Source organism: Elephas maximus, chromosome 2, assembly GCF_024166365.1.
Source record: "Elephas maximus indicus isolate mEleMax1 chromosome 2, mEleMax1 primary haplotype, whole genome shotgun sequence".
Lineage (NCBI taxonomy): Eukaryota > Metazoa > Chordata > Mammalia > Proboscidea > Elephantidae > Elephas > Elephas maximus.
Window position 1 is genome coordinate 119,931,441 of NC_064820.1, and position 27,902 is coordinate 119,959,342.

The window sequence follows — 27,902 nt, forward strand, 5'->3', positions numbered from 1 at the left end:
CTTACAAGGAAGACCAGTTAATAAGGCTATTATTCAAATTTATGTACCAACCACTAATGCCAAAGATGAAGAAATTGAATATTTTTACCAACTTCTGCAGTCTGAAATTGATCAAACATGCAATCAAGATGCGCTGATGATTACTGGTGATTGGAATGTGAAAGTTGGAAACGAAGGATCAGTACTTGGAAAATATGGCCTCCGTGACAGAAACAAAGCCAGAGATTTCATGATAGAATTTTGCAAAACCAATGACTTCTTCATTGCAAATACCTTTTTTCAACAATATAAACAGCGACTATACATGTGGACCTCACCAGATGGAAAACACAGGAATCAAATCAACTACATCTGTGGAAAGAGATGATGGAAAAGTTCGATATCATCTGTAATAACAAGGTCAGGGGCTGACTTTGAAACAGACCATCAATTGCTCACATGCAAGCTCAAGTCGAAGCTGAAGAAAATTTAAATAAGTCCACGAGAACCAAAATACAACCTTGAGTATATTCTCCCTGAATTTAGAAACCATCTCAAGAATAGATTTGATGCACTGAACACTAATGACTGAAGACCAGACAGGATGTGGGATGATGTCAAGTATATCATACATGAAGAAAGCAAAAGGTCTACAGACAGGAAAGAAAGAAAAGAGCAAAATGGATATCAGAAGAGACTCTGAACATGCTCTTAAACATCAAGTAGCTAAAGTGAATGGAAAAAATAATGAAGTAAAAGAGCTGAACAGAGGATTTCAAAGGGTGACCCAAGAAGACAAAGTAAAGTATTATAATGAAATGTGCAAAGACCTGGAGTAAGAAAACCAAAAGGGAAAAATATGTTCAGCATTTCTCAAGCTGAGAGAACTGAAGAAAAAATTCAAGCCTCGAGTTGTAATATTGAAGCATTCTATGTGCAAAATACTGAATGACACAAAAAGCATCAAAACCAGATGGAAGAATACGTAGCATCACTGTACCAAAAAGAACAGGTCGACATTCAACAATTTCTGGAGGTGGCATATGATCAAGAATCAATGGTATTCAAGGAAGAAGTCAAACCTGCACTGAAAGCACTGGTTAAAAAAAAAAAAAAACAAGGCTCCAGAAATTGACAGAATAACAACCGAGATGTTTCAACAAAGGGATGCAGCCCTGGAGGTGCTCACTTGTCTATACCAGGAAATTTAGAAAACAGCTACTTGGCCAGTTGACTGAAAGAGATCCATATTTGTGCTCATTCCAAATAAAGGAGATCCAATAGAATGTAGAAAATATTGAACAATATCATTAATATCACACATAAGTAAAATTTTGCTGAAGATCATTCAAAAGAGGTTTCAGCAGTATATCGACAGGGAACTGCCAGAAATTCAAGGTGGGTTTAGAAGAGCATATGGAAAGAGGGGTATCATTGCTGACGTATCAGATGGATCTTCGCTGAAAGTAGAGAATACCAGAAAGATGGTTCCCTATGTTTTACTGACTAGGCGAAGGCATTTGATTGTATGGATCATAAATTATGGATAATGTTTCAAAGAACGGGAATTCCAGAACACTTAATTGTGCTTATGAGGAATCTGTACATAGATCACGAGGCAGTCGTTCCAACAGAACAAGGAGATACTTGGTGGTTTAAAGTTGAGAAAAATGTGTGTCAGGATTGTATCCTTTCAACCTACTTATGCAATCTGTATGCTAAGCAAATGAATCTGAGAAACTGTATTATGTCAAGTAGAATGTGGCATGAGAATAGATGTAAGACTCATTAGCAACCTGTGATACACAGAGGACACTGCTTTGCTTGCTGAAAATGAAGAGGACTTGAAGCACTTACTGATGAAGATCAAAGATTTTAGTATGATTTACACGTGAACATAAAGAAACCAAAAATTATCACAACAGTACCAATAAGCGACATCATGATAAATGGAGAAAAGATTGAAGTTGTCAAGGATTTGATTTTACTTGGATTCACAATCAATATCCATGGAAGCAGCAGTCAGGAAATCAAAAGATGTATTGCATTTGGGCAAACCTGCTACAAAAGAGCTCTTTAAAGTGTTAAAAACAAAGATGTGACTTTGAGGGCTAAGGTGTGCCTGACTCAAGCCATGATATTTTCAATCGTCTCTTATGCATGCAAAAGCTGGTCAATGAATAAGAAGACCAAAGAACTGATGCCTTTGAATTATGGTGTTGGTGAAATATATTGAACGTACTGTGGACTGACAGAAGAATGAACAGGTCTGTCTTGGAAGAAATACAGCTGGAATGCTCCTTGGAAGCAAGGATGGTGAGACTTCATCTCAGGTACTCTGGACATGTTATCAAGAGGGACCAGTCCCTGAAGAAGGACATAAGGCTTGGTAAAGTAGAGGGTCAGCAAAAAAGAGGAAGGCCCTCGATGAGATGGATTGACACATTGACTGCAACAGTGGATTCAAACATGGCAACAATTGTGAGGATGGTGCAGGACTGGGCAGTGTTCAATTCTTCTGTACATAAGGTCACTATGAGTGGGGAAGCCACTGAATGTCACCTAACAGCAGCAACAATTTTTTGCACTTTTAAAATTTTCTTAAAATTTAAAAATCATCCAAAATTTAAAAATTACCTATAAATGTTAATACGGTAATTTCATTTTAGAAACTGTATCCCAAGGAAACAATTTGAAATACAGAAAAACATTCCATTGTGACTTATAAATAATTAAAGTGCTTCACAATACAGTTGTTATCAAATACTTTTTCTTATACATTTTATGGATTATTACGGAACTTTAAAAGACATATATGAATATAGAAAAATACTTATTTCAAATAAAAAAAGAGTTCAAAATTTTGGAAAGTACATGATAATTACAAAAAAAGAAATTATGTTTTTAAAGTAGTAAAATTTAACATTTTTATTCTCGGTTATAGAGCTATGGACACTTTTTTTATTGTACACAATTTTATGTACTTTCTAAATTCTCTACAATATGTATGGGTCCCTTACTTTAACAATATGAACTTTTTTTCAAACTTACTTTGATTTGCCACTCCTTGATTTATATAAATTTTGACCATTACATTTGAAGAGTTTTTCATAGTAAGAAGAAGATATTACTCCAAATTTATTAATAACAGGTTGTTTGTTAGAAGACATATTTGCAGATCATAAACCTAGAGAGAAACATTAAATTATGTTAAAATGTGAATGCACTAACAGTAGCAAATAATGTATTTCATTCAGATTCATGATTTATGAAGGGAAGAGTAGCAAGAAAGAAAAATATAAGACCTGAAGAACTATTAAGGAAGAGTTTAAACTGTCAGACTTGGGATTCAAACTCAACTTTACTTCTGAAACTCACATTCTTCTGTTACATTACTATTATAAACTTATTCATTAATATAATATCTAGTCTTTATTAAATTTTAGCAGTTTTATCAGCAAAACCATTGAAACAATAGCATGGCATCATAGCTAAGAACAGACTATACAACCAGACTAACGGGGTTACTTAAATGCTCTGCGCCTCAGTTTCCTCCTCTGTAAATCGGGAATAGTGTCTCCTCATGGAGTTGCTATGAAAAATAAATGGGTTAATATATGTAAATTGCTTAGAATAGTGTTTGGCATAGAGGAAGCTTTATATAACTGCATGTGATCATTACTAAATTACTGTTTTCTGTTTTTCAAGTTTACTTTAAAATTTCTTTTATTGCCATCTGCATTTTATCATTTAGACTGTGGCATAGTGGTTAAGAGTTCAGCTGCTAACTAAAAAGGTGGGTAGTTTGAATCCACCAGCTGCTCCTTAGAAACCCTATGGGGCAGTTCTACCCTGTCCTATAATGTCACAATGAGTTGGAATCGACTCAATGGCAGTGTTTTTTTTTTTTCTTTTCTTACTCTAACACCCAGATTTTTCTTTCCTTTTGAAGTCTAAGCACATTTAATGAGCATATGGCCAATGAATATTTAATAAGTGTATGATCAAGTAATGAATGCATTTCATTTTTAAGACATCTACTTTTTAAAACATAATTTTATCAGTCAAGGTTTTGGCAGAAAACATATGGCATATTCAAGTAGGGTAACTGAGGAGAGTTTAATAAAGTGGCTCTTCCCGAAGATTGGGTAGGGTTAAAAATAAAAATTAAAAAAAGGAGGATGATGCAGTTTTCAGGGGCTAGCAAGAAGGGGATGAACTGTTACCACCCTTAGGACTGAAGGTTAACAGGGATGCAGAAAGAATAGCTATAGGAAAGTGGTGCTTAATAAAAATCTATGGTCTTTGAGAGATGCGACCCATCTGAGTCTGTGTGTAATGAGGGAGCCTGGGGAATAACCTCCTGATCTCGCTCTCCTCCTGCACTCCACTCCAATCTAGGCTTCTCATTAGCTAAATGCTACTAGAGGCAAGAAGGCAAAGGACAGATTGGAATAGCATAGGGTGTGAATCTGGAGGCACAATGAAAAAACATTCCACACAAAATGGATGATAAGCATACCACTGGTATCCATTGTTATTGGTGCAACATCACTATTGTCTCAAGGTCTGGTTCTAATAATCCACATACATTAGATTGCAGAGCAAATGGAATTATAAGCCAACAACTGTGCCAAGCTATACATACGAGGGTGCCATTAGGAGTGGGTCTAACTTTAATGCAAAATACAAGTTATTCTTGAGCTGGGTTAATATTTTCAGTTTTTTTTTTTAACAGTTAAAAATATCACTTTGGATGTTTTCATCTTAATAGGTAATCAGGACAACAATTACAATTATTAAAGAATGCATGATAAAGTACACATAAGCACAGACAGCCTAAAACCATAATCAAGAATGAGGCAGGAATATTCAAAGGAGTTAATTTGATAAATCCAGTAATGAATGTTATAAATTTGACAAGTATTTATTATGAGGCATATAAAATTATGAAGATAAGATGTTTAAGTAAACTAGGTAAAGATTTAGTGTCTTCAAATGACAACAAAAAGAAACCCATGAGGCTATAAGAACAAGCCCACTTTTCATAAAGCATTGTATGTTTTATGTAGTTTTGTGTAGGACAGCTTTTGCACAGGAGAGCTACAATGACAGGCAATCATTCTGGAGTAGTTATCCACATTAAGGAGTTTATACTAGAATCCTGGGAGCCCTCAAGAAGTTGAAAAAAATACACCCCTGGCTAAAAACCAACAACAACCAAAAAAAGGGACAACAGTCCTATAGCCACAAGGAAACTAAATTCTGTCAACACCCATCTGACTCCATCCTGAGCAGAGAATCCATCCAAGCTGGACTTCTGACCTACAGAAATGTGAGATAATAAATAGGAGTTTATTAAGCCACTAAATTGTGGTAATTTATTACAGAAGCAATAGAAAACTAGAAACTCCTATTCTACAATTAGCAATTAGCAGTAAATTGAGTGATGATCTTGATACTGCAACCTATTAAAGGTTATCACCAAACACTTTACAGCTTTGAAAGGTCTGGATTTTATTTTCTATCAAAAGAACACTGACAGAGGGTATTGCGGAGAGTCGGAACCACGATGACAGAATAGGCAGATGCTTCCGACAAGCCCTCTTTACAACAAAGACCGGAAAAAACAAGTGAAATGAGTATATTTATGACAATCTAGGAGCCCTGAGCATCAAAGACAAGCTTAGAAAATGAACAGAGGGGCAAGAGGAGGAAGAGACGGTTCAGAAGTGGAGAGGAGTTACCAGACCTGAATCACAGGCAGCTCTCAGGCACCATTCCCGGAGCGGCGGTGGTGGGCTGGTGGTAGCATTTGGCCACGGTTGCCTCACAGAGAAGCAGCCAGCCACACAGCCTACTCACACCTCCGGAACCAGAGAAAAACAGCGCTCTCAACAAAAGCAAAGTACTTGCGTATACTTTACCGCACCACCCCCACCCCCAAACCAGTTTCAGCGGATGAAATCCCTGGGCCTGAGATAGGCACTCTTGACTGTCTAGAGCCATCCTCTCGGCCTTGGAGAAGGAAAAAATTTGCAATTGGGCGAAAACATAATTTGCCAGCTCCACTAACCGGGGGAGCTCACGACAGAAACGGCTCCTGTCCGTGAGCACCTTTCCCTTCTGCATGGACCTGTGTGGGCCTATTTCAGGATAATAGGCAAACCCCAACCACTTCAGTGGTGTGGTGGAGAGGTGGGTGTTTGATGTTTGACATTGCATTGACTACTAAAGAAGGTCCTCAACTACCCACATCAGGGGCATAGTGAGTGGTAGCTCCACTCAGGTCACCCAGCCACCTGTGACAGGGGTCCAAGGATAAATGGTACCTCCCAGTCCTTACAACCAAAAACATTTGGTGCCCATGGTCCATCTGCAGAACCCACCCACCCGCTTGCTCTAGGGAACAGGGATGTACTTTCCTCGGAGACACTCGGGGGTCGGTTCTCAATCCCCTGTCTTATTCAGACCGTGACCTCCTGCTGCAACCAGATGCTGGTACATACAACAATCACCCCTGCCCCTCTAAGATTGTAGGACACAGCCTCTACCACACACTTGATGATCAGCTACCTGGGCACCTGAGCAGAATTCATACAACAAATGTGAATGGACTCCTAGACTGATATACCTGAAAACAGCTCTAGCCATCTGGGGACAGGACGTCAGAGCTCCAAATGTGAAAATAATCAAGCTAGGTCACTCAAGCTACCCATCTGGGCATATCAAAACAAAACACAGCAAGAAGCTACGACACAGTAAGCATGCATAAACTAATAACTAATAGATGGCTCAGAGACAATAGTCAATATCAAGTCACATAAAGAAACAGACCATGATTGCCTCAACAAGTTCTCAAAACTAAGAATACAGGGATCTTCTAGATGAAAATGCACTCCTGAATTACCAGAGGAAGGATACAAAAGATTAATATACAGAACCATTCAAGACATCAGGAAGGAAATGAGGCAATATGCAGAACAAGCCAAGGAACACACAGAAAAAGCAACTGCAGAAATTAGATTATTAAGGAACATAATGAAAAATTTCATAAGCTGGAAAAATCCATAGACAGACAGCAATCAGAAATTCAGAAGATTCACAATAAAATTGCAGAAGTAGACAACTCAATAGAAAGTCAGAGGAGCAGAATTGAGCAAGTAGAAGCCACAATTTCTGAACTTGAAGATAAATCACTTAACAATAATATATTTGAAGAAAAATCAGATAAAAGAATTAAAAAAAAATGAAGAAACATTAAGAATCATGTGGGACTCTATCAAGAGAAATAAACTACGAGTGATTGGAGTACCAGGAAAGAGAGGGATAACAGTAAATACAGAGAGAATTGTTGAAGATTTTTTCACAGAAAACTTCCCTTATATCATGAAAGATGAGAAGATATCTATCCAAGATGCTCATCAAACGCCACATAAGGTAGATGTTAAAAGAAAGTCACCAAGACATATTATAATTAAACTTCCAAAACCAAAGATAGACAATTGTAAGAGCAGCAAGAGATAAACGAAAAGTCACCTACAAAGGAGAGCCAATAAGAATAAGCTCGGACTACCTGGCAGAAACCATGCAGGTAAGAAGGCAATGGGATGACTTACTAAAAAATTGAAGGAAAAAAATTGCCAGACAAGAATCATGTATCCAGAAAAACTGTCTCTTAAATATGAAGGTGAAATTAGGACATTTCCAGACAAATGGAAGTTTAGGGAATTTGTAAAAACCAACCCAAAACTACAAGAAACATTAAAGGGAGTTCTTTGGTTAGAAAATCAATAATATCAGGTATGAACCCAAGACTAGAAAACTGGGCAGAGCAATCAGAAGTCAGCCCACATAGTGAAATCAAAAAACCAAAGCATGATTAAAAAAAATAATAATCCTCAAAACAGGGTAACAGTGATGTTATTATCTAAAAGAAGACAACATTAAAACAATAAAGAGGGACTAAGAAATCTAATCATAGATCTTCCATATGGAAAGGAGGTTACAGCAATTTAAAGAAATAAAAGTTAGGTTTAAACTTAGAAAAATAGGGGTAAGTAATAAGGTAAACACAAAGGAGACAAACTATCCTACACAGCAAAATAAAGAACAACAAAAAAATAGATACTCAGCAGAAACAAAATCAACAACAACGGATATGAGGAAAGGACAATATATAAAGATAATCTACTCAGCACATAAAATTACGTGGGAAAAAGAAACTGTCAACAAAACACACAAAAAAAATCAAAAAGATAGCACTTAATTCACACCTATCCATAATTACGCTGAATGTAAACAGATTAAAAACAAAAAAAAAAAAACCAAAGAGACAGAGAGTGGCAAAATGGATTAAAAAACACAATCCCTCTGTATGCTGCCTAAGAGAGACAAACCTTAGAGACACAAACAAACTAAAACTCAAAGGATGAAAAAAAATATATCAAGCAAACAAAAATCAAAGAAGAGCAGGAGTGGCAATATTAATTTCTGATACAATAGACTTTAAAGTTAAATCCATCAGAAAGGATAAGGAAGGCACTATATAATGATGAAAAGGACAATATACCAAGAAGGTATAACCATATTAAATATTTATGCACTCAATGACAGGGCTGTAAGATACATAAAACAAACTCTTAGTCCATTGCCGTCGAGTCAATTCCAACTATCAGCACTGAAAAGTGAGATAGACAGCTCCAAAATAATAGTAGGAGACTTCAACAAACCATGTTCGCTGAAGTACAGGACATCCAGAAAGAAGCTCAATAAAGACATGGAAGATCTAAATGCCACAGTCAACCAACTTGACATTATAGACATATACAGAACACTCCACCCAACAGCAACTAAGTATACGTTCTTTTCTAGTGCACATGGAACATTCTCTAGAATACACCACATATTACGTCATAAAGCAGGCCTTAGCAGAATCCAAAACACTAAAATATTACAAAGCACCTTCTCTGATCATAAGGCCATAAAAGTGGAAATCAGTAACAGAAAAAGCAGGGAAAAGAAATTAAACACTTGGAAACTGAACAATACCCTGCTAAGAAAAGACTAGAATATACAAGACATTAAGGATGGAATAAAGAAAGTCACAGAATCCAATGAGAATGAAAACACTTCTTATCGGAACCTTTGGGACACAGCGAAAGCAGTGCTCAGAGGTCAATTTACATCAATAAATGCACACATCCAAAAAGAAGAAAGGGCCAAAATCAAAGACTTATCCCTACAACTTGAACAAACAGAAAGACAGAAACAAAAGAAACCCTAAGGCACCAGAAGAAAACAAATAATAAAAATTAGAGCTCAACTAAATGAAATAGAAAACAGAAAAACAATTGAAAGAATTAACAAGACCAAACGCTGGTTGTTTGAAGAAAATCGATAAACCATTGGCCAAACTGACAAAAGAAAAACAGGAGAGGAAGCAAATAACCCGAATAAGAAATGAAATGGGTGATATTACAACAGACACAACTGAAATTAAAAGAATCATATCAGATTACTATGAAAAATTATACTCTAACAAATTTGAAAACCTAGAAGAAATGGATGAATTCCTAGAAATACACTACCTACCTAAACTAACACAAACAGAGGTAGAAAAACGAAACAGATTCATAAAAAAAGAGGAGATTGAAAAGGTAATCCAAAAACTCCCAACAAAAAAAAAAAGCCCTGGCCCGGACAGATTCACTGCAGAGTTCTACCAAACTTTCAGAGAAGAGTTAACACCACTACTACTAAATGTATTTCAGAGCATAGAAAAGGACAGAGTACTCCCAAACTCATTCTATGAAGCCAGCATATCCCTGATACCCAAACCAGGTAAAGATACCACAAAAAAAGAAAATCACAGACCAATATCCCTCATGAACTTAGATGCAAAAATCCTCAACAAAATTCTAGCCAATAGAATTCAACAACATATCAAAAAAATAATTTACCATGACCAAGTGGGATTCATACCAGGTATGCAGGGTTGGTTCAACTTAGAAAAACAATTAATGTAATCCACCACATAAATAAAACAAAAGACAAGAATCACATGATTTTATCAATTGATGCCGAAAAGGCATTTGACAAAGTTCAACACTCATTCGTGATAAAAACTCTCAGCAAAATAGGAATAGAAGGAAAATTTCTCATCATAATAAAGGACATTTATACAAAGCAACAGCCAACATCACCCTAAACAGAAAGAGCCTGAAAGCATTCCCACTGAGATCGGGAACCAGACAAGGATGCCCTTGACCACCACTCTTAGTCAACATTGTGTTGGAAGTCCTAGCAGAGCAATTAGGCTAGATAAAGAAATAAAGGGCATCCAGGTTGGCAAACAAGAAGTAAAATTATCTCTATTTGCAGATGACATGATGTTATACACAGAAAACCGTAAGGAATCCTCCAGAAAACTACTGAAACTAATAGAAGAGTTCAGCCAAGTATCGGGATACAAAATAAACATACAAAAATCATTTGGATTCCTCTACACCAACAAAAAGAACATTGAAGAGGAAATCACCAAATCAATGCCATTTACAGTAGCCCCCAAGAAGATAAAATACTTAGTAATAAATCTTACCAGAGATGTAAAAGACTTCTACAAAGAAAACTACACTACATTTCTGCAAGAAACCAAAAGAGACTTACATAAGTGGAAGAACATACCTTGCTTGTGGATAGAAGACTTAACATTATAAAAATGTCTATTCCACCAAAAGCGATCTATACATTTAATGCAATTCCGATCCAAATCCCAACGACATTATTTAATGAGATGGAGAAAAAAATCACCAACTTCGTACGGAAGGGAAAGAGGCCCCGGATAAATAAGGCATTACTGAAAAAGAAGAACAAAGGGGGAGGCCTTACTTTACCTGATTTTAGAACCTACTATACCGCCACAGTAGTCAAAACAGCCTGGTACTGCTACAACAACAGATACATAGACCAAAGGAATGGAATTGAGAATCCAGATGTAAATTCATCCACCTGTGAGCAGCTGAGATTTGACAAAGGCCCCAAAACAGTTAAATGGGAAAAAAACAGTCTTTTTAACAAACGGTGCTGGCATAACTGGATATCTATATACAAAAAAATGAAACAAGACCCATACTTCACTCAATGCACAAAAACTAACTCAAAATGGATCAAAGACCTAAATATAAAATCTAAAATGATAAAGATCATGGAAGAAAAAATAGGGACAATGCTAGGAGTCCTAATACATTGCATAAACAGTATACAAAACATTATTAAGAATGAAAAAGATAAACTAGATAACTGGGAGCTCCTAAAAATCAAACACCTAAGCTGATTCAAAGACTTCACCAAAAGAGTAAAAAGACTACCTACAGACTGGGAAATAGCTTTTGCTACGACATTTTTTGATCAGCGCCTGATCTCTAAAATCTACATGATACTGCAAAAACTCAACTGCAAAAAGACAAATAACCCAGTTAAAAAATGAACAAAAGATATGAATAGACACTTCACTAAAGAAGACATTCACGTAGCTAACAGATAAATGAGGAAACGCTCACCATCATTACCCATTAGAGACATGTAGATCAAAATTACAATGAGATTTCATGTCACTCCAACAAGCCTAGCATTAATCCAAAAAACACAAATTAATAAACGTTGGAGAGGCTGTGGAGAGATAAACACTTATACACTGCTGGTGGGAATGTAAAATGGTACAACCACTTTGGAAATGAATTTGGCGCTTCCTTAAAAAGCTAAAAATACAATTACCATGGTGGTGCCATACTACCCAGCAATCCCACTCCTTGGAATGTATCATAGAGAAATAAGAGCCTTTACACGAACAGATATATGCACACCCATGTTTACTGCAGCTCTGTTTACAGTACCAAAAAGATGGAAGCAACCAAGATGCTCATCAACGAATGAACAGATAAATAAATTATGGTATATTCACACAATGGAATACTATGCATCGATAAAGAATAGTGAGGAATCTGTGAAACATTTCACAACATGGAGGAACCTGGAAGGCATTATGCTGAGTGAAATTAGTCAGTTGCAAAAGGACAAATATTGTATAAGACCACTATTATAAGAACTTGAGAAACAGTTTAAACTGAGAAGAAAACATTCTTTTGTGGTTATGTGAGGGGGGAGGGAGGGAAGGTGGGAGAGGGGCATTCACTAGTTAGATATTAGATAAGAACTACTTTAGGTGAAGGGAAAAACCACACACCATACGGGGGAGGTCAGCACAACTGGACTAAACCAAAAGCAAAGAAGTTTCCTGAATAAACTGAATGCTTCAAAGGCCAGTGTAGCAGGGGCAGGGGTCTGGGGACCATGATTTCAGGGGAGATCGAAGTCAACTGGCATAATAAAATCTATTAAGAAAACATTCTGCATCCCACTTTGAAGAGCTGTGTCTGGGGTCTTAAACGCTAGCAAGCAGCCATCTAAGATGCATCAATGAGTCTCAACCTACCTGGATCAAAGGAGAATGAACAACACCAAGGACACAAGGTGACTACGAGCCCAAGAGACAGAAAGGTCCACATGAACCAGAGACTACATCATCCTGAGACCAGAAGAACCAGATGGTGCCCGGCTACAACTGATGACTGCCCTGACAGGGAACATAACAGAGAACCCGTGAGGGAGTAGGAGAGCAGTGGGATGCAGATACCAAATTCTCATAAGACCAGACTTAATGGTCTGACTGAGACGAGAAGGACCCTGGTGGTCATGGCCCCCAGACCTCCTCTTTGCCCAGGACAGGAACCATTCCTGAAGCCAGCTCTTCAGATATGGATTGGACTGGACAATGGGTTGAAGAGAGATGCTCGTAAGGAGTGAGCTTCTTGGATCAGGTAGACACTTGAGACTATGTTGGCATCTCCTGCCCGGAGGGGACATGAGAGGGTGGAGGGGGTTAGAAGCTGGTGAAATGGACACAGAAAGAGAGAGTGGAGGGAGACAGCAGGCTGTCTCATTAGGGGGAGAGTAATTGGGAGTCTGTAGCAAGGTGTATATGGGTTTTTGTGTGAGAGACTGACTTGATTTGTAAACTTGCACTTAAAGAACAATAAAAATTATAATAAAGAAATTAAAAAAACAATTTGTAAAAGAGTCAATGCATGTTTGAAAAAAATATAATTTAATAATTAGTTGAAAACATTACCAGTTAATGAAATATGGTGAAATGAAAGTAAAATGAATTATCACTATTTACTATAAATATATATATATATATATATTTAAAGAATTAAACTGAATTAGCACTAATTACTATAAAAAAAAATAAAAATGAGTTGGACTCCTCTACACCAGCAAAAAAACATTGAAGAGGAAATCACCAAATCAATACCATTTACAGTAGTCCCCAAGAAGATAAAATACTTAGGGATAAATCTTACCAGAGATGTAAAAGACTTCTACAAAGAAAACTACAATTCACTTTTCTGCAAGAAACCAAAAGAGAGCTATGTAAGTGGAAAAACATACCTTGCTCATGGACAGGAAGACTTAACATCATAAAAATATCCATTCTACCAAAATCGATCTGTACATTTAATGAAATTCCAATCGAAATTCCAATGACAATCTGTAATGAGATGGAAAAAACAAATCACCAACATCATATGGAAGGGAAAGGGGCCCCAAATAAGTTAAGCATTACTGAAAAAGAAGAACAAAGTGGGAGGCCTTACTCTACCTGATTTTAGAACCTATTATACCGCCACAGTAGTCAAAACAGCCTGGCACTAGTACAACAACAGATACACAGACCAATGGAATAGAATTGAGAATCCAGAGATAAATCCATCCACATATAAGCAGTTGATATTTGACAAAGTCCTCAAAACAGTTAAATGGGGAAAAGACAGTCTTTTTAACAAATGGTGCTAGCTTAACTGGATATCCATTTGCAAAAAAATGAAAAAAGACCCATACCTTACTCCATTCACGAAAACGAGCTCGAAATGGATCAAAGACCTAAAAATAAAAACTAAAACGATAAAGATCATGGAAGAAACAATAGGGACAACATTAGGAGCACTAATATATGGCATAAACAGTACACAAAACATTACTAACAATGCAGAAGAGAAACTAGATAACTGGGTAAAAAAAAAAAAATCAAACACCTATGCTCATCCAAAGACTTCACCAAAAGAGTAAAAAGATTACCTATAGACTAGGAAAAAGTTTTTAGCTATGACATTTCTCATCAGCACCTGATCTCTAAAATCTACATGATACTGCAAAAACTCAACTGCAAAAAGACAAATAACTCAATTAAAAATGGGCAAAAGATATGAACGGACACTTCACTAAAGAAGACATTCAGGTAGCTAACAGATACATGAGGAAATGCTCACGATCACTAGCCATTAGAGAAATGCAGATCAAAACTACAATGAGATTTCATCTCACTCCAACACGAGGCTGGTACTAATCCAAAAAACACAAAATAATAAATCTTGAAGAGGCTGTGGAGAGATTGGAACACTTATACACTGCTGGTGGGAATGTCAAATGGTAAAACCACTTTGGAAATCAATTTGGCACTTACTTAAAAAGGTAGAAATAGAACTACAATATGATCCAGCAATCAAACTCCTCGGGACATATCCTAGAGAAACAGGAGCCTTTACACAAACAGATATATGCACACCCATGTTTACTGCAGCACCGTTTACAATAGCAAAAAGACAGAAGCAATCAAGGTGCCCATCAATGGATGAATGGATAAATAAATTATGGTATATTCACACAATGGAATACTACACATCAATAAAGAACAGTGAGAAATCTGTGAAACATTTCACAACATGGAGGAACCTGGAAGGAATTATGCTGAGTGAAATTAGTCAGTTGCAAAAGGACAAATATTGTATAAGACCACAATTATAAGAACTCGGGAAATAGTTTAAACTGAGAAGAAAACATTCTTTTGTGGTTACAAGAGGGTGGAGGGAGGGAGGGTGGGAGAGGGGTATTCACTAGATAGTAGATAAGAACTACTTTAGGTGAAGGGAAAGACAACACACCATACGGGGGAGGTCAGCACAACTGGACTAAACCAAAAGCAAAGAAGTTTCCTGAATAAACTGAATACTTGGAAGGCCAGCGTAGCAGGGGCAGGGGCCTGGGGACCATGGTTTCAGGGAACATCTAAGTCAATTGGCATAATAAAATCTATTAAGAAAACATTCTGCACCACACTTTGAAGAGTAGCATCTGGGATCTTAAATGCTAGCAAGAGGCCATCTAAGATGCATCAATGAGTCTCAACCCACCTGGATCAAAGGAGAATGAAGAACACCAATGACACAAGGTAATTATGAGCCCAAGAGACAGAAAGGGACACATAAACCAGAGACTACATCATCCTGGGACCAGAAGAACTAGATGGTACCCAGCTACAACCAATGACTGGCCTGACAGGGAACACAACAGAGAACCCCTGACGGAGTAGGAGAGCAGTGGAATGCAGACCCCAAATTCTCATAAAAAGACTGAACTTAATGGTCTGACTATACTAGAAGGACCCTTGTGGTCATGGCCCCCAGACCTCCTGTTGGCCCAGGACAGGAACCATTCCCGAGGCCAACTCTTCAGACATGGATTGGACTGGACAATGGGTTAGAGAGGGATGCTGTTGAGGAGTGAGCTTCTTGGATCAGGTGGACACTTGAGACTATGTTGGCATCTCCTCCCTGGAGGGGAGATGAGAGGGTAGAGAGGGTTAGAAGCTGGTGAAATGGACATGAAAAGAGAGAGTGGAGGGAGAGAGTGGGCTGTCTCATTAGGGGGAGAGTAATTGGGAGTATGTAGCAAAGTGTATATAAGTTTTTGTGTGAGAGATTGACTTGATTTGTAAACTTTCACTTAAAGCACAATAAAAACTTCTAAAAAAGAAATCAGATGGGTGATATGACAACAGACCCAACTGAAATTAAAAGAAGTGTAACAGAATACTATAAAAAGTTTTACTCTAACATAGTTGAAAACCTACAGGAAGTAGACAAGTTTCTAGAAACACTACCTACCTAAACTAACAAAAACAGGGATAGAACAACTAAATAAACCTATAAAAAAAGAAGAAAGTGAAAAGGTAATTTAAAAAAAAAAAAAAAAAGCCCTGTCCCTGACAGTTCCACTGGAGAATTCTACCAAACATTCAGAAGTATTTCAGAGCATAGAAAAGGATGGAATACTCCCAAACTCATTCTATGAAGATACCATAATCTTGATACCAAAACCAGGTGAAGACACCACAAAAAAAGAAAATTACAGACCAATATCCCTCATGACGATAGATGTAAAAATTCTCAACAAAATTTTAGCCAATAGAATTCAACAACATATCAAAAAAAAAAAAATTCACCATGACCAGGTGGAATTCATTCCAGGTGTGCAGGGATGTTCAACATCAGAAAAACAATCAATGTAATCCATCACACAAATAAAACAAAAGATAAGAACCACATGATCTTATCAATTGATGCAGAAAAGGCATTTGACAAAGTCCAATACCCATTTATGATAAAAATTTTCAGCAAAATAGGGATGGAAAGAAAATTCCTCAACATAATAAAGGGTATTTATACAAAGCCAACAGCCAACACTTAATTGTGCTCATGAGGAATCTGTACATAGATCAAGAGGCAGTAGTTCGGACAGAACAAGGGGATACCGTGTGGTTTAAAATCAGGAAAGGTATGCATCATGGTTGTATCCTTTCACCATACCTACTCAATCTGTATGCTGAGCAAATAATCCAAGAAGCTGGACTATATAAAGAAGAACGGGGCATTAGGATTGGATGAAGACTCATTAACAATCTGTGTTATGGAGATGACACAACCTTGCTTGCTGAAAGTGAAGAGGACTTGAAGGACTTACTGATGAAGATCAAAGACCACAGCCTTCAGTATGGATTGTACCTCAGTATAAAGAAAACAAAAATTCTCACAACTGCACCAATAAGCAACATCACGATAAACGGAAAAAAGATTGAAGTTGTAAAGGATTTCATTTTATTTGGATCCACAAACAACACCCATGCAAGCAGCAGTGAAGAAATCAAAAGATGCATTTCATTGGGCAAATCTGCTGCAAGGAACCTCTTTAAAGTGCTGAAAAGCAAAGATGTCACCTTGAGGACTAACATGCTCCCAATCCAAGCCATGGTATTTTCAATCACATCATATGCATACCAAATCTAGACAATGAATAAGGAAGACAGAAGAATAACTGATGCCTTCGAATTGTGGTATTGGCGAAGAATATTGAATACACCATGGACTGCCAAAAGAACAAACAAATCTGTGTTGGAAGAACTACAACCAGAATGCTCCTTAGAAGTAAGAATGGTGAGACTACATCTTACATACTTTGAACATGTTGTCAGGAGGATCAGCCCCTAGAGAAGGACATCATGCTTGGTAAAGTACAGGGTCAATGAAAAAGAGGAAGACCCTCAACAAGATGGATTGACACAGTGGCTGCAATGATGGTCTCGAGCATAAGAATGATTGTGGGCATGGCACAGGACCAGGCAGTGTTTCCTTCCGTTGTACACAGGGTTGCTACGAGTCAGAGCTAACTGAATGGCACCTGACAACAATAACAACAACAATAGCCAACAGCATCCTAAATGGAGACAGTCTGACAGCATTCCCCTTGGGAACGGGAACTAGACAAGGATGCCCTTTATCACCACTCTTATTCAACACTGTGCTGGAGGTCCTAGCCAGAGCAATCAGATTAGAAAAAGAAATAAACGGCATTCGAATTGGCATGGAAGAAGTAAAAGTATCTCAATTTGCAGATGATATGATCTTATACACAGAAAACCCCAAAGAATCCACAAGAAATCTACTGGAATTAATAGACAATTTCAGGAAAGTATCATGATACAAGATAAACATACAAAAATCAGCTGGATTCCTCTACGCCAACAAAGAGAACTTCAAGAGGAAATCATCAAATCAAAACCATTTAAAATATCCTCCAAGGAGATAAAGTACTTACAAATAAATCTAACCAGAGACATGAAAGACCTACACAAAGAGAACTACAAGACACTACTGCAAGGAACCAAAAGAGACCTACGTAAGTGGAAAAACATAACTTGCTCTTAGATAAGAAGACCCAACATTGTGAAAATGTCAATTCTACCAAAAGCAATCTATAGATACAATGCAATCCCAACCCAAATTTCAATTACAGTTTTTTAATGAGCCAGAGAAACAAATCACCAACTTCATATGGAAGGTAAAGAAGCCCTGGATAAGTAAGCATTAGTGAAAAAGAACAACAAAGTGGGAGACCTCACACTACCTGATTTTAGAAAATATTATACCACCACAGTAGTCAAAACAGCTGGTACTGTACAGCAACAGATATATAGACCAATGGAACAGAATTGATAATCCAGACATAAATCCATCCACATATAAACTGCTGATATTTGACAAAGGCCCAAAGTCAGTTAAATGGGGAAAAGACAGTCTCTTTACAAACGGTGCTGGCATAACTGGATATCCCTCTGCAAAAAAATGAAACAAGACCCATTCCTCACACCATGCACAAAAACTAACTCGAAATGGATCAAAGAGCTAAATATAAAACCTAAAACGATAAAGATCTTGGAAGAAAAAATAGGGACAACCCTAGGAGTGCTAATACATGGCAATAAACAGTATACAAAATATTACTAACAAGGTACAAACACCAGAAGGGAAGCTAGATAACTGAGAGTTCCTAAAAATCAAACACTTATGCTCACCCAAAGACTTCACCAAAACAGTAAAAAGACAACCTACAGACTGGGAAAAAAAAATTTGGCTATGACAAATCTGATCAGCATCTAATTTCTAAAATCTACAAGATACTGAAAAACCTCAACAACAAAAAGACAAAAAACCCAATTAACAAATGGGCAAAGGATATGACCAGGCACTTCACCAAAGAAGACATTCAGGTGCCTAACAGATACATGAGGAAATGCTCACGATCATTAGCCATTAGAGAAATGTAAATCAAAACTACAATGAGATACCATCTCACCCTAACAAAGCTAGCATTAATCCAAAAAACAGAAAATAAATATCGGAGAGGTTGTGCAGAGACTGGAACACTTCTACAGCGCTGGTGGGAATGTAAAACGGTACAGCCATTTTGGAAATCAATTTGTTGCTTCCTTAAAAATCTAGAAATAGAAGTATCATACAATCCAGCAATCCCACTCCTTCGAATATATCCTAGAGGAATAGGAGCTGTCACATGAACAGATATATGCACACCTATGTTCATTGAGCCCTGTTCACAATAGCAAAAACATGGAAATAACCTAGGTACCCATTAATGGACGAACAGATAAACAAATTACGTCACACAATGGAATACTATGCAACAATAAAGAACAACGATGAATCCACGAAACATCTCATAACGTGGATGACTCCAGAAGGCATTATGCTGAGCGAAATTAGTCAGCTGCAAAAGGACAAATATTGTATGGGACCGCTATTATAAGAACTCAAGAAAAGGTTTAAACAGAGGAAGATGTTCTTTGATGGTTACGAGGGTGGGGAGGGAGGGAAAGGAGTGTTCACTAACTAGATGGTAGATCAGAATTATCTTAGGTGAAGAGAAGGACAACACACAATACATGGGAAGTCAGCACAACTGGACTAAACCAAAAGCTAAGAAGTTTCCTGAATATAACCAAACACTTCAAGGGACAGAGTAGCAGGGGCAGGGGTCTGAGGACCATGGTTTCAGGAGACATCTACGTTAATTGGCATAACAAAGTTTGTTAAGAAAATGCTCTGCATCCCAGTTTGGTGAGTGGCGTCTGAGGTCTTGAAAGCTTCTGAGCAGCCATCTAAAATGCATCAATTGGTACCAACCTACCTGGGGCAAAGGAGACTGAAGAACACCAAATACACAAGGAAAATATGAGCCCGAAAGACAGAAACGGCCACATAAACCAGGGACTCCATGAACCTGAGACCAGAAGAACTAAATGGTGCCCAGTTACCACCAATGACTGCCCTGACATGGAACACAAAAGAGAGTCCCTGACAGAGCAGGGGAAAAGTAGGATGCAGAACTCATTAAGATCAGACTTAATGGTCTGACTGAGACTGGAAGGACCCAGGAAGACATGGCCTCCAGACTCTGTTAGCCCAAAACTAAAACTCCTGAACCCAACTCTTCAGACAAAGACTAGACTGGACTATAAGACATAAAATGATACTGGTGAAGGGTGTGCTTCTTAGCTCAAGTAGATAAAAAAAATTTTTTTTTTTTTTTAAGTAGATACATGAGACTAAATAGACAGCTCCTGTCTGGAAGCAAGATGAGAAGGCAGAAAGGGACAGGAGCTGGTTGAATGATAGGGGAAATCTGGGGTGGAAAGGAGGAGTATGCTGTCATATTATAGGGAGAGCAGCTAGGGTCACATAACAATGTATGTATAAATTTTTGTATGAGAAACTAACGAACTGTAAACTTTCACTGAAAGCACAATTAAAAAAAATATTGCTGCCATATTTAAAAAAAAAGAATATTTATAATAATGTGTCATGGATTGAATTGTGTTCCCCCAAAATACGTGTCAACTTGGTTAGGCCATGATTCCCATTATTGTGTGGTTGTTCTCCATTTTATGATTTTTCTGTGTGTTATAAATCATAATCTCTGCCTGTATTTAAAGAGAATTAGGGTGGGATATAACACCCTTGCTCAGGTCCTTTCCCTGATCCAACGTAAAGGGAGTTTCCCTGGGATGTAGTCTGCACCACCTTTTATCTTACGAGAGACAAAAGGAAAGAGAACCAAGCAGAAAGTTGGGGACCTCATACCACCAAGAAAGCAGTGCCAGGAGCAGAGCACATCCTTTGGGCCCAGAGTTCCAGTGTGGAGAAGCTCCTAGACCAGGGGAAGATTGATGACAAGGACCTTTCTCCAGAGCCAACAGAGAAAGTATTACCCTGGAGCTTATGCCCTGAATTTGGACTTCTAGCTACTAGACTGTGAGAAAATAAATTTCTCTTTGTTAAAGCCATCTACTTGTGATAGTTCTGTTATAGCAGCACTAGACACCCGGTTGCCAAACCCGTTGCCATAGAGTCAATTCTGACCATAGCAACCCTACAGGACAGAGTAGAACTACCTCATACATTTTCCAAGGAGCGCCTGGTGGATTCAAACTGCCAACCTTTTGTTTAGCAGCTGTAGCTCTTACCCACTACACCACCAGGTTTTCCAACTAAGACAAGGTGTTACTCACAATAATTCCAAATTGGAAGCAGCACAGAGTTTACCAATAGGAAAATGGAGAAACATAATCATGGCATGTTTACATGATTGGAGCACTGGCAGCACAGTGGTTAAGATCTATGGCTGCTAACCAAAAAGTCAGCAGTTCGAATCCACCAGCTGCTCCTTGGAAATCCTATGTGGCAGTTCTGCTCTGCCCTATAGGGTCTCTATAAGTCAAAAGCAACTTGACAGCAACAGGTTTCGTTTTTTTTTTTTTGGTTTTATATGGTACTTCTCAGTAATAAAAAAGAATAAACTATTGCTACAGGCAACATGGGTGAATCTCCAAAACAGTACACTGAGTTAAAGAAGCCAAACACAAAAGCATACACAAATACTGCATGATTCCATATATACGAAGTTTCAGAACAGGGAAAACTTCCATGATGATGATCTGTGGGAGGATGGGCCTAGGGCTGGAGTACGGACTGAATGAAAGATATCACAAAATGTTTATATAAATATATTTTAGAATGGGCATATATATATATATTTATCGAAACTCAGTATAGCAGATTGCATTTTCCAAAGACGGCCACAACAATATCTACCACCCAGTATGTTGAGATGGAGCTTAATTCCCCTTCCGTGAGCCATTTTAGATGTCCAGCCCAGTCAAGCCTTCAGATGGCTAGAGCCTCAGCTGACATCTAACTGATGTAACTAATACAATAAAATACACTAATTGCTAATACAGCTAATACAATACAATGATACAATAACCTACTCCTCTTACACATAAGGAACCCCTAATGAGAAGTACCCAACCAAGCCCAGGCAACGCCAGAACCATGAGATTTGATAAAAATTTGTGTAAGCTACTAAATTTTAAGGTGGTTTGTTAACCAGCAATAGATAACTAGAACATTCATTGAATTGTACAACATCTGTGCACTTCACTATCTGCAAAAATTTTACTTTAATAAAAATAAATTATAAAAGGATACACTGTATTATAAAGTTTTAGTGTCATAACAGAAATAAAAATGACAATGGCTCATACAAGATAAAAGTATATCTTATACTGTGATATTAAAAAAAAAAATCTAAAGGCAGAGACGATTTAGGGTATGTACTTGACGGCACTGGGTTTTTTTGGGTTGGCAGCCTCACAGTCACAGAGACCAAGGCTCCCTGTGAATTTTCCTTTCATGATCATTGTTAGGAAACCCTGGTGGCATAGTGGTTAAGTGCTTCGGCTGCTATCCAAGAGGTCAGCAGTTCGAATCCACCAGGCGCTCCTTGGAAACTCTATGGAGCAGTTCTACTCTGTCCTGTAGGGTCACTATGAGTTGGAATCGACTCAATGGCAGTGGGTTTGGTCATTGTTAGGCCTCACTTACTTCAGGTTATTGACAGGGTCATGTAGCATCAACTGGTCACTATGTGCTATTGATTCCCATCACAGAAGGAGCTCTGTTATTCAAGTCTCCTTTTCATCCCTTCTGCCATTCTCCTAAGTCAAGATGCTATCATCTTTGTCCTAGATTAATATAGTCACTTATCTTCCAGTTTCCATCCACCTCTCTTTCCTAAAGTCCCATCTTTTATACAACTACCAGAATAACTTTCCCAACCATCAATCTACTAGTTATTTTACTCTTTCCTCAACCCATACCACCTTGTTTAAAACCCTTTAATACGCTGCTGTTGGAAACAGAATAAAATTCAAACTCAGAGTATGGACTATCTAGATTGCTGGAACATAAAGTTTGATTAAATGTTTTGTATTTATATCGATTGTTTTTGGAGAAAATAGCTAATTATTTTATTTGCCACTACAAAGATAAACTATATGTATCAGTTATAAATCTTAACTGCACACCTTTAGTGCAAATATGTTGGAAACTGGATTATCTCAAATATTTGGGGACCCTATTTTTTTTTTTATGCTTATGCAGATAACAATTGGACTATTTTACAGAGTGCAGTGAGGAGAAAAGTGAGACAACATAAAATCATGTCTCCTTTTGAAAATAGTTGAGAGACTAAAAATGTTTAATTTGTAGATGTATAGGTGATGGGGTATCATCGATGTCTCTTAGTATGAGGCTTTATATATTTTTTTAAGAATTCATTCTTTCCCTTATAAAATGTTTAATAGATTTGTCTTGCACATTTAAATGCTTAATTTAATCTGAAAATTTGTTCTATATATGGTAGAAGGTAAGGATATAATTTCATTTTTATATAGATTACCAATTATTTAAACATGTAAACCAAAATGGCAGTAGAGTAATGATAACACCTGATAACATCATTTTATAACATATTCTTCCCTTTTCCAAGTGTATGGGAATTTTCTGGAAAATTTGAAGTTAATTTTATATTGCATTTCCTTGTAAGGTTAGATATATTCAGTTAAATGAGTATGGATGAATTCTTATCCATTTGAAATTTTTAATATATAGTTTCAATGATATTATGTAAACAGCCATTAATATTATTGTAATCCTTGTTACATGACATTGTTTCATTTATTTTATGGACAATAAAAATAAGAATGAAAAGGGATTCAAAATATTTATACTAATTTAAATTTCTTATACAAAAAGATCAAAAACCAAATAATTACTGTAAATGGAGATAAACCTATAGGATATAATTACTGTTCAAAATGAAAATTCAAATAAAATATTAAGACTATATTGATTCATACTCTATATTGTGTGTGTGTGTGTGTGTGTGTGTGTGTGTGTGTGTGTAAAGACTTCCTTTCTTGTCTGATTTTTTCTAAGGCAGAAAGTTGAAACTGGCTGAGTTCATTGGCTCCTTCCTGTCTTAAAAAACAAAAAACTAAGCTCATTGAAGAGATGACATCAGGTGCCCTGTAGGAGGAGAGCTTCTGAGAGTGTTGGAGAGATAAATGTCATAACAATCTCCTTGGCCATAGCAGCATCACTACGCACTGACAGTACCTCATAAGAAACGGCTGGGCACTGCATGGCAAGAGATTGGATGCCATGGCATAGCAGAGGCATAAAATCCTGTGCCTGTCTAGTTGTGGCCTGGAACAGGTATGCCAAACCAGAAGAGACCATATAAATGTGACAATTGATCCAAAGATACTCTCTAATGCACTGTTGTGACATAAGGCCCCAGGACCTTTGCATAACCTTGGGACATGAGGCAGGCCTAATAAAAACTGAGACAAAATCCAACCAGTCAAGCAGAACAGAAGATTGGAGTATACATACACAGTCAATTTAATGACAGTACAAAAATATATTTCTTGCACTCATTAGTCTATCAACTATAATTCATAACTATTACATATATTTTAACTTTGTAGTAGTAAATAATTGGCAATTCTTTCCAAAATAATTGGCAATTCTTTCCAAAATTTTAAGTACAAATATAATCCATAATTAATATGAAGTAGCAGTATTCAAAATATTGAAAACTAAAGTGATTAAAGTATTTACAGATGATTTAGGGAGCCCTGGACAATGAAGGAAACAAACTAAAAAGCTCCGTTAAAATTGAAATAGGAACCATTTCCATTCATCTCCTATCTATCACTTATTTACTCATTTATTCAGGAAAATCGCAATGAGCTGATACTAAAATGATAACGCCTTCTTCTGACTTACTTAGTTAAATGTCTTAAATCTCTTTTACTCACCGTAGGAAGCCATTTGGCTTTGATGCAAACTGCTAATGTGATGAATGGTCTGTGAAGGAATTGCAAAAATGGATGTAATGGTCCATGAATTCTTATATTGGGTTTATGTTGCGTGCTGGTATTTTTTTTATTTATTTGAAACACTCAATGTACAACATGAAACAAAGAAAACTACACGCATACACACACATACACATAGTTACGCAGAAACTACAAATAAAAGATTCTTTTTTGACCTTTTTATATCTAACACTACCAAATGGTACCCACATTATTCAGCTTAAGTAGTTGTCATTTAGGAAATTTAATTTGGTTCAGCTTTAACAAAAATATAAGTGCTAATGATGTTTGAGGTTCCTGTGTTTGAGAGGTACAAAAATAATAAAAACATGGCCCCTTTGTTTAAGAAATTATAATCTAGAGAAAAGAACTGGCCTGCAAACCAACATTATCACATTTCAATATGCTGAATTTCATAAGACTGCAGGTGATTTTAGGGGGAAAATTGCCCAAGGAAATAAATTAATCAATATGACATCCTGTAAACGTATGACAAGAATTGTAGAATATTTAAACTTAAATTTAAATATAAATAAGACATGATCTACACTTGTTGCTTAATTGAGTTCTTTACCTTATTTTGTCCAAAGTTCAAAGAATATAAATTATTTACTGAGCAAAATACTTAAAATTTTACAAGTAATTAACACAATAGAATTCTTTCAGCCTCAAACTAGCAAATGATTGATAATCTTTAATTGTCCTTGTTTTTGTAATTTAAACCAAGCCTAAATCAAAGTCTTTAGGTCATTCCTGAAGGAGCAAAAAGAAACCATTAAAGAAGAAATAGTAATCAAATAATGAAGGAAAATTTCCCTAAGCAGAAGAATAACTTAAATTTTTGGATTGAAAAGGCCAAGAAAAGACTATGAAGAGTACACGCAAATGACCAATAAACATATGAAAAGATGCTAAACTTCCCAAGTAGGAAATATAATTGATTTGTGCCTCACCAAACAAGACAGAATTGGCTATGAAAATCAAACATTGAATTTAACTGTGAATATCCAAAATATTAGCTATAGAAATTTAAGAAACATCATGGTGCAAAATATCTGAATATCTGTGTGGAAAAATTCTGCCAAAAAATTAGACTGATGAATTTGCTAATAGCTGAACCTGAGGAAATAGTTCTGTCCTGGTGCTATGTCCTAGAACAATAACACTGGCGGAGCAAAGGAAACCCACAGGTTTTAAGGACAACCAATACTGGTTGGCTGTCCTTGGGGAGAAGTCCTAGTGGTGCGGCGGTTAAGTGTTCGGCTGCTAACCAAATGTCAGCAGTTCAAACCTACCAGTCGCAAATTGGAAACCCTATGGGGCAGTTCTACTCTGTCCTGTAGGGTTGCTATGAGTCAGAATTGACTCAACAGCAACGGGTTTGATTTGGTTGGTCCTTGAGGCATCACTGTTGCAGGATAAACTTGGCAGTGATTAGAAAAAGCCAATGTCCAACATATGAAACCCAAAAAACCAAACTTATTTCCATCAAGCCAAATCTGACTCATGGCGAACTGATAACACAGAGTAGAACTGCCCCATAGGGTTTTCAAGGAGCAGCTGGTGGATTCAAACTGCTTTTTGATTAGCAGCCAAGCTCTTAACCATCGCACCAATGTATGGAGGATATATACAATTTATCTGTGCATCCCTAAGCAAATGAGAAAGCATGGATAACCTGAAAAATACTTCCTCACCAGTTTTATGACCACTTTGTACTGGGGGCATGAATACATTACTGGTATTCTGGATTGGAAGAAAACTGTAAAAATTATTTTTCTAGCATAACTTCTCTCTATATCCTCTCCTGAATGTCTAGTAAAGAATAATGTCCTTGCATTTGCTCTGCCATTCCACATACACACGTAAAATATAATACCAGTGATACAGACATGTGACCACAAAATTGTATCTTATATGAATAAAAGTATAAACTTCTTAACTGTGAGTTGGTTGCAGTTATTAGAGATCCAGGAATCCAAGACAATATGAGTTCAGTCTTAATGATGCCATTTACCCAGTTGTTAATACTTGGACCTATGTTGGTTAATCAAAATTAACAAATGGTTGGAACAATTTTTGACTTACAATGGCCTTTGAAAAAGAACCAACAGATGAAGTCTTTCACTGATTTTGTGATATTAATGAGAATAAAATTATATATTAAACCTCTTTACTCAAGCAAAAAGTTTATCAGCCAAAAATATAAATAAGTCTGAGGAAAGGGACATAAAAAAAAAAAAAATCCTGTACCCTAACAATCATGCACCTTCTGGGCTTTCACTGAGTGATGAGAAAATGGGTGGAAAGGTATAAGAAAGAGGACAGCAGTGATAATAGTGTTGACTGTGAACATTGATTTGAAAATAAAATTACAATGTGAAGAAAATCTATGAAGCCAACACCAGCAATGAGCAAAGTGTATTTATCATTGAGCAAAAGATCATGTTTATTTACTCAATTAAACAGATAATGCTTAGAAACCTATAATGAGACATTGATATTGAAAGAAGTCTTTAGCTATCATTGTGCTTGTAATTCTGTTCCTAGTCCATCCTAAAATGTTCAGCTATCACCAGATGATGACAAGGATGGCAAAACTAGTATGTCCTCTTCCCCGAAGTCCTCAAGCAATCCGAAGTAGACTTAAAAAAGTCACTGTATTGTATGTACAGGTATTTAACTTAGTTTGAACCTCTATGTGTTTAAAGTTATACTGAATTTCTTTCCTAGAAATGAGAACTATCAGAATAATATGGTCTATAATTATCCCCCACCACAGTCTGTCATTTCGTTGTACTGTGGTGGCCTGAGTATAGCTGTGATGCTGGAAGCTATGTCAATGGTATTTCAAATACCAACAAGATCACCCATGATGGATAGGTTT

The 27,902-nt window shown here is 36.9% G+C and overlaps 1 protein-coding gene across 13 annotated transcripts in view; it reads right to left on the minus strand.

Annotated features, from left to right (window-relative positions):
* Positions 1–27,902, minus strand: part of TMEM232 (transmembrane protein 232) — a 409,022-nt gene that overhangs the window by 356,350 nt on the left and 24,770 nt on the right. For 12 of the 13 annotated variants that reach the window (XM_049871958.1, XM_049871892.1, XM_049871935.1 and 9 more), the window contains exons 2-3: positions 13,492–13,591; positions 3,031–3,166 (exon numbers count right to left, since the gene is read on the minus strand). In XM_049871958.1, coding sequence (XP_049727915.1) covers positions 3,031–3,149 — 119 coding nt within the window. In that variant the 5' untranslated portion in view covers positions 3,150–3,166; positions 13,492–13,591. The remainder of the gene's footprint in view (positions 1–3,030; positions 3,167–13,491; positions 13,592–27,902) is intronic. The other variant, XM_049871908.1, reaches the window with a different exon arrangement.